At 36.6% G+C, this 8,972-nt stretch overlaps 1 protein-coding gene across 1 annotated transcript in view; it reads left to right on the forward strand.

The window, feature by feature from the left end:
* Positions 1-8,972, forward strand: part of TMPRSS15 (transmembrane protease, serine 15) — a 135,809-nt gene that overhangs the window by 104,600 nt on the left and 22,237 nt on the right. Inside the window, exons 19-21 of the mRNA XM_011926526.1 lie at positions 1,314-1,409; positions 4,790-4,839; positions 4,999-5,173. Of these exons, the coding sequence (XP_011781916.1) occupies positions 1,314-1,409; positions 4,790-4,839; positions 4,999-5,173 (321 nt within the window). The remainder of the gene's footprint in view (positions 1-1,313; positions 1,410-4,789; positions 4,840-4,998; positions 5,174-8,972) is intronic.

Here is an 8,972-nt window from a genome sequence, read left to right on the forward strand (position 1 = left end):
CCTGGGCGACAGAGTGAGACTCCGCCTCAAAAATAATAATAATAATAATAATAATAATTAAAATAAATAAAAAATAAAATAAAAGTGCAAGGTTTAAATTCTGGAACGTTGAATAGACATCTATTGTCCCAGCTCTATGTTTCATAGATGAAAGTTACTAAACAAACACTCTTTCAGCTTGATAAAAGCATTAAAAGAGAGAAGAACCACCTTCTAAATAGCTCTTATCTTCTAATTGATCAGAAAAGCTTTGAATGTTACTTGGAAGTTCCCTGGAAACCACAGACAGAAAAGGGTTAGTGTTGGCAATAGCTTGGGGAAGACATTGGGGCATCTTTTAAAGAGACAATGGATAGGTCCATCACAGTACTCCAAAAGGAAGAACCACACCAACTCCCTGCTCACCAGCAGAAGACAGCAGAAATCAGGATGTTTCTAGCCTAAAGGGATATTTTCATATGGCAATTAAAATCTGAAATAAATAAAAGGCAAGAAACAAGATTAAGAATTAAAAGCTAAAAGTCTCTGGCTAAGTCTAAAACAGAGCGTCAGGATAATTAAGAGAAATCTTCAATTAGAGCTGACAGTTGAGAGCATGGGAATGACAGGTTTTCAGGGAAAAGAAAGCCTAGGGCTACATGTCTTTGGTCACAGGGAGGTGTCTCTTTCTCCACCCTGTGGTGCCTCACCAATTGACACTTGCAGGCCAAGGCTACATAGTCTCTCTGGCGCAATCACATGACTTCCTTTAAATTAGGGCTTGTTAGCCTTTGAATTGAATGAAATATGAAGAACAAAGCAACATTTAGAGAGGTAAACACTGAAGACAGTCTTTATGTCTATGTTGTTCTCTACATGCACTTTTAAAAACATGAGCTGAAAAAAAAAGATGAGCTATACAGGAGAAAAGCTTAATAAATTACAGTGCAGCAATGCTGTGAAGTTGTCATTCAAAGCGGTTTTTTATGGAAACTATTTGACAACATAGGAAAATCAAATTTCTTACACCAGATAACTAAGTGATATATGTAATGATTTTAATTTTGTAAGAAAATATCTAAGAATGCAAGCAAAGACTAAAGATATTACGTTAAAGTTAAAATTACATTTCACATGATTATGGGTAATTCTACTGATTTGCTTTATCCTTTAGATAGGAAAACACTTGAAATTTTATATTAAAACGTTAATTTTTTTGGCTGGAATCCCATAATTTGTTTTAATGTCCACAGCATTAAGGAATTGCAAGTCTAGTTTATGGTCTTTTCTTTATGCTTTTGTTTTGTCTGTGTGCTTTTTTCTTTTTTCTCTAGGAGTGGGAACTCATCAATGACAATCTTCTCTACCAATGGTGGACCATTTGTCAAATTAAACACAGCACCTGATGGCAGCTTAATACTAACACCCAGGTGGGTCCCTAAATCTGTTCTTAGACTAGTTGTACATAGACATGGGAGAAGATAGATTGTTGAAGCCAGTCAGATTTGAATGCTATTACATACTGGCCATATAATCTTGAAAGTTATTTGACTTATTATTTAAGTAATCTCAAATAGTATTTAACATCTGATAACATTTTCTAACCCTAATATATATGAGATGGTCAAAAGAAATATTCTATATGTAAATTTCTGGCACACTTGTAGGGATTTGACATGTTTTAATTTTATACCCTTTTTGTCCTTAGCCTTGGATTAATACACAATTAAATCACATGGAAAGAAATTGTGAGAACTGGGATAAAACAGGTCCAATGTTTATCAGACTAAACAAGGCAGCACAAATTAGTTACCACTAAAAGAGAAGAAAGAGGGGAAAATCATGATATTCTTTCCTTTCGTTGGTAAATAGATCACGAATATTAAATGAAGAAGTCTAGACTTTTCGTGGTGTCTACATATTCTCTTTTACTTTTCAATATTAGGTTTACTTTTATAGCCTTTACTAAGGTATTAAAAAGCAGCATCTTTCCTGTATTCAAAGATCTGTTTTAGCTTAGATTAAGTCATTTCTCCTATTTAGGTGTTAATAGTAATTTTTGTTGAAATTGGCTTCTGAATTTTACAGTTCCGTTAAAGAACAGCTGTGGGTGGGAAGAACGTACTGCAAGAAGCCATAACTGCAAATGAGGATTTAAGATGCTTTGCTGGTATATTTTTTTAATGGTAAAAAATGAAATTAGATGATTATTCAGTTTTTCATGAAAAGTTACCATTTCTGTGAGCTTAACCAGTAAAAAAGTAAAAATGGTAAAGGAGTATTTTGAGTACCAAAAAAAGAACTTTGCAATTGAATGTTTTATATCTATGTTTGCTGGACCTTGACTGATACTATGAGTCTCATCGGATATGAAGCAAAGCATCTGCAAGTGAGAAAGCAGGCTTCTAGATTTCCTTTCCTATAAGGCATGTCTAAATTTATATTACCATGTAGATCCTGAAGCAGTTTGTACATTAAGAATTTCTTCTATTCATGTCTTAGAGGCATTTAACAATTTGTAAGAAAAAAACTATTTACAATCATTTATGTTAATTATATGCATGTTTCAGATCAGAACTAGCTTATTCTATGCTTATCAATGAAATGCCAGTATCATTTTCCATTGGTGTCACTATTATAATGTATGTTTGTGCTATTTGAAAGAGACATCATTTATAGACATATTTTAACCTTTCATGACATCAACAAGCCAGTTAAATTAAATGTCCTTAATCCCTTTCTTCATTAGCCACATTATATTGAGTTGGCAGAAAATCAGACATATGTTCATTTATTTATTAATTTGGTTAACTTATGCATTTATTATTTATTGCATAGATGATTATGCTTGTATCCCTATGAAAACTGGTACTTTTGAAAATGCCCTTGCACTAGTGGTTGTAATAAAAAATAAGTAAAAAGAAGAGGATGTCCGGGAAAATGATTCAGCCAACTATAAAAATCTACTGACCTATATTCTGATTCTTTTTTTTTTTTGAGACGGAGTCTCACTCTGTCGCTCAGGCTGGAGTGCAGTGGCGCGATCTGGGCTCACTGCAAGCTCCGCCTCCCGGGTTCCCGCCATTCTCCTGCCTCAGCCTCCCGAATAGCTGGGATTACGGGCGCCGCCACCACGCCTGGCTAACGTTTGTATATTTTTAGTAGAGACTGGGTTTCACCATGTTAGCCAGGATGGTCTCGATCTCCTGACCTCGTGATCCATTCCCCTCGGCCTCCCAAAGTGCTGGAATTACAGGCGTGAACCACCGCGCCCGGGCTGTTCTGATTGTTTAACATGTTGTGAGATATATACAAGACTCAGACCACCATCTCCCACCACAGGGTTAACAAAAGGGGAGTTAACTGAGACTTCCTTGGGGTGTTATAAATACATGTCAATATATCTAGATTGATATACATACATGCACACTACTTACTAAAAAGATAGACTTCCTTATATTTCAACTAAAATCATTCTATATTATAAAGAATATGACAGTCATTCAATATGGATACATATGATTTCAAATAAACTTTATCATATATTTTTCTGAAACACTGTATTGCTTTGTTTGGACATATGGATCTTAGGTCTTATTTACGTTGCATTTTTAAAGACCTAAACAGCATGCACCATTAGCTGTAGCTAAGTATATAAATGTAAGTCATTACGATTATATGTGTATCTGCACGTATAATGTGTGTGTTTTAATGTAGCGATATCTGCAGTGGTTACGTTTGGAAAGAGTGGGAGCAAGTACTTTAATTTCTTGTGTTATACTGATCTCTAGTGGCTTTTTAGTAGAATGCATTGTAAAACAAATTTGCTTAGTTTTTGTTTAAAATGGAATTCTTGACACTGAAAAAAGAGTTGGTATTTAAATTTCTAAGCAGGTGATGCGTTTTCAGTAATTTATGCTTATGCTTTTTTTTTTTTTTTTTTTGAGATGGAGTCTCGTGCTGCCGCCCAGGCTGGAGTGCAGTGGCGCGATCTCGGCTCCCTGAAAGCTCCGCCTCCCGGGTTTCCGCCATTCTTCTGCCTCAGCCTCCCGAGTAGCTGGGACTACAGGCGCCGCCACCGCGCCCGGCTAATTTTTTGTATTTTTAGTAGAGACGGGGTTTCATCGAGTTAGCCAGGATGGTCTCGATCTCCTGACCTCGTGATCCGCCGCCTTGGCCTCCCAAAGTGCTGGGATGACAGGCGTGAGCCACCGCGCCTGGCCTATGCTTTTTTTTTATGCTTTCTTTTATATGTGCTTGTTACATGTCTGCCTTCCTTGAAAGCAGCCCCTGTGACACATTCATCGTTCAGTTCCCTGAATGAAGCACACAGCCTCATATACAGTGTTGGGCACGGAATAGTTGCCGGATTGGCAATACTGAGGCATACTCTGGGTTATAGAATCATGAAAACCAATATTGGTGCAAGTAAAATAACAGTATCTATCATTTATAGAATTTCATTGTGTATAAGGCCCTCTAATAGTTCTATTGCAAATACTGCTTTTTCTTCCCACAACACTCCAATAAAGTACTATCACCCCCATTTTATGGAAGAAGAAACTGGGTCTCAGAGATATTAAGCAACTTCCCTGAAGTCACATAGAAATGGTAGAATAAGGATGTAAACTCACCTCTATTTGACATTAAATGAGGGCTTCTTTGGCTTACAATTCAGTCTCCCTACATTTCATATATGAGACATTAAGATGTCCATTTTACTAAAGCAAAATTAGGATAACCTACACGATGTTTGACTTTAAAATACTAAATGCATAATTGTAAAAATATGATTGTTCTTCTATTACAGTCAACAGTGTTTACAGGATTCCTTGATTCGGTTACGGTGTAACCATAAATGTAAGTAAATATGTTGTCATATCCCCCTTCCAGCATTCTGTTTAAAATTCTGAATAGAGTTTGTATGTCACCTGAAGTTATTTTGTTATCACTCAATTTTCACCATCAGAAGAAATGACAAAAATGAAATAGATGCTCTTTCTCCAATTGTTTTAATAGCTTGTGGAAAAAAACTGGTGGCTCAAGACATCACCCCAAAGATTGTTGGAGGAAGTAATGCCGAAGAGGGGGCCTGGCCCTGGGTTGTGGGTCTGTATTATGACGGGCAACTGCTCTGTGGCGCATCTCTCGTCAGCAGTGACTGGCTGGTGTCCGCTGCACACTGCATGTATGGGTGAGTGTGATGCCAAGTGTCCCTTCCCAAAATAGGTCACCATAGCAGACTCTGCCGAGCGTCCCATTTCATGTAGCCTCACAAAACCACCCCAGCAGGAAAATCCTGCTGTTTATGACATTATAAACATTCCAATTATTTTCCCATTAATGTTATGTCTGAAAATAGAGAGAAATTTTAAAAAATTATTCTGCATTAGATACGAATATTAATTATTCTACATTAGATATTACATCATTAGACCCTTTTACATACATAAAAATGGAAACTTTTGCCAATTCACACGGTAAGCCTTTTAAAGAGTGTAAAATTAGTATTTATTGTAAAAATCATACTGGTTACCATTCAATTTGTCCAATATTTATTGCTAGTAAATTGTCAGTATCAGAAAGTATGCTTAGGGTGCACTCAAATTACAATTATACCGTGCTCTGGAAGTTCATGGATAAGCACTTTGTTGTGAATTAGGATAAAAGTACTTAGTTCTTAAGACAGATCTATTCTGATTGCTACCTATTAACTGAAATTGAGAACTAATATCAACCGTATCTGACTCTGTTTTGTACTATAATAGGACAAGATACATGTTGAATTCTGGCATTTATTTTACAGTCCTAGAGGAGAGAACAGAGTGGATGGAAGGGGGTGAGAGTAAAGGGGAAATGGAAGGGGGTGAGAGTAAAGAAGGAAAAACTAAATGATCCTGGGCCCAAGAACATGTTCATTCTCCTCTTCCACGTGAAAGATGCCACTTCTCTAGGTAGTCACGTGGTTCTGAATTCGGTCAGGGAAAAGGGAGCTTCCTCACAGAAGACGCATGAGCTTGATCTAGGACTCATCTCCTGCCCCTATGTCAGTGAGATGTCCAGTGAATGACCTTACTCATAAGGATTAGAGTAAACCTCTCTGTAGCCAGCATCCAGAACCCCTGAGGAAAGGACCATGTTAGAAAGAACCAGGCGTGGATGAGGAAAGAACCAGGCATGGAAGAGGAAAGAACCAGGCATGGAAGAGGCAGTCATAGTTAATCAGGTTACAAGACTTACCTTTGCTTACCCATGCAGATATTTAAGGTCCTTGGGTAAATAAATACAAACTGTCAGACACAGAGATTGTGAAAATTTTAAAGGAGATAGGGAAAGCCAGGTAGAATGAACATTAAAAGATTGCACTTATGCCTAAATACCCATTATATCAGAGTGAAAGTAGACTCAAATGCATAATCCCAGGACTTTGGAGAAAAAGGACCCTCGACTAGATCTCAGGTTTGCCAAATAGCTGCTCTCCAAAGGAGCTACCTACAGCACCATCCCATCTACATCTAAAGCTCTCCCTGATTCTATCCATTGAGTGTTACATCCTGGAGACTAAATTACAGACTCTCTCATAACTAAAGTGCACCCTCTTGACTTTGCTGTAATTGTAATTTATTTTCATACTATGGCAAGCGTCTGTAGAGGCAATCTTTCCATCCCCTTCTAAACATGGCTTTAACCTTCATCAACATATATTGTTTGTGTTGGACATGTCACAGATAGGTAGCATCTGTATCCTAACTGTGATGCAAATTAAAGCTACTTTTAGCTAAAGAGCCAGTGTTTTCTGTTGCACATAGGTAGATCTTAATAAGTTAGCAACTTTGCTATATCAACCTTGAATCTGGCAAATTCCTATTTAATGTTCTTGTCAAACATATGCTTTCTAAATGTCAATTATGCTCGCAGTAATATTAGCGATGTCTTTCAATGATCGGTTTTACAGATGTGCTTCTAACAGTTCAATGATACCAATATCATAACTTTCCAAACAACAAATATGTGAAGAAAATAGAAAGGCAGTTTTACCTAGTATAAACACATGTCCAGTTGTTACCAGAGAAAAGGAGTACAGATCCAGGTGCCAAGAGAGGATTCCTGGATCTCACACAGGAAGGAATTCAAGGCCAGTCATAGAGTGCAGTGCAAAAAGATCATTTATTGAAAGCTCATGAGTCACAGAGTTGGGCATCCTTAGAAAGCAAGAGAAGGAATGCCCTGTCTTTGTTTTAAGTTCTTCTTATATGGGGGTCTTGTTGATGTAAAGACTAAACTAAGCTGTGCCTACATGACAGTAACTTCGACGAAATTTATTATTCTATTGATTTAGAGAAAACAATCCTTGACACTGCAGTGTGTAAGTACATCAAAGCATAATTATCTTGAAAGCATATATTGTTATGGGTGTTGAGACATTTGGACTTTCCATTGTTGTAGGATTATCTTTAGGCTGCTTCCTCAACAATAAACATTTTATGAGTCATAACCAGCAAGGAATGTGTCTTGTTACCAAGATGAGGCTGAACTTAAAATGGCGTTACTTTGGCTCTCCTAGGCTCCTGCTTCTCCCACACAAACACATATAACAATAAAATGTCTTTTCAGTTTCAGCTTAAGCACAAGCAAAGGTAGGTTGTACTAGAATTGTAATGAATTCAAAATTATCCTTACCAACCATGCATTTTACTCTCCTTCAGCATTCAGTGGAATTATTTTTTTTCTCTAGTGCCTAACAGCTTTCTTGCTTTCTACTTCATGTCTCTAACAAAGAAAGTTTCTGATACTGTTTTAGATAGTTTAATCAAAAACTGTTTAATCTGTATGTTAATACTGGCTCTTATCTGTCTCTTTAAAACCCTAATTGTGCTATGGAAAGCTTAATTTCCTAATAAAAAGAATAACCCAGATCAAGCAAGTTATTAAATTCATGCTATGCAAGTGGCTTTGCCCTCAGTGTAAACGTGTTCCAGGTGTTTTAATCCGCAGGTGGTTAAATGGTTTAATTGAACAGCTCTTCTGTTTAATCTTCTCAACATTTCATTTGCATTCCTCAGGCTAAGTTCACTTGAGTGATTCTAAATAACCCTGTGCCTGTTCGGTTTCTCTGCCATGGTGTTGTCCTTTTACAACCTTAAAAGAAGGATTTGGAAAAGTGTCGGCCAACCTTGCTGTGGTTTAAAGGGCAAGTTTGACTTTGAACTAAAGGAAAGGATTTTAATCCTTTATATCCAAAAAATCACATATGTGATTATGGACAAGCAACTTAGTATCTCTAAGTCAGTTTCCTCATCTGTAGGAAATTCATAAGGATATCTATCTTGCTTGTCAGGACAACAATAAGATGCTGCAATGCTTTTGCCTACCACGATTCATGCAGGAATGTGCAATAAAATGTTGATTATGTTGCAGTTCCTGCATAGGAAGCCTCTGTGAAAGGAGAGGCCAAGTCTTGCACAACAGATATTCAGCATATTTATTTTCTGAAATTTTTATATTGATATAATTTCAAACATGCATAAAAATTGCAAAAATAGTACAGAGAGCTCTTTATACCTTTACTCAGACTCACCAATTGCTCACATTTTCCTCTATATATTTTATCATCATCTCTTTCTAAGTCAGGAGACTTTTTTTTCCGAACAATTTCGTAGTAGGTTAGATGTATTTTGTACTCTTAAGTACTCAGTGTATTTTTACTAAAAACAGGATACTTCCTACAGAATCACAGCAAATCATGGAAATTTCACATTAATGAAATACAATCCCAATTAATTGTCACAAATAGGCTCTTTATTTTGTTTGTATGTTTGCCATGTTAGAACTGATTCAGGATAGTGTATTGCACTTGAATGCTACACTTTTTTCATCTCCTTTAGTGCAGAGAAACCCCTTTCTGTATTTCTTGTTTTTAATGTTTTTGAATATAGGCCAGTTATTAGGTGGGAAGATTCTTCTATTTGAAAAAGAAAAAAAAAAAAAAAAAA

This window comes from Colobus angolensis, unplaced genomic scaffold (genome assembly GCF_000951035.1).
Source record: "Colobus angolensis palliatus isolate OR3802 unplaced genomic scaffold, Cang.pa_1.0 Scaffold69, whole genome shotgun sequence".
Classification (NCBI taxonomy): Eukaryota; Metazoa; Chordata; class Mammalia; order Primates; family Cercopithecidae; genus Colobus; species Colobus angolensis.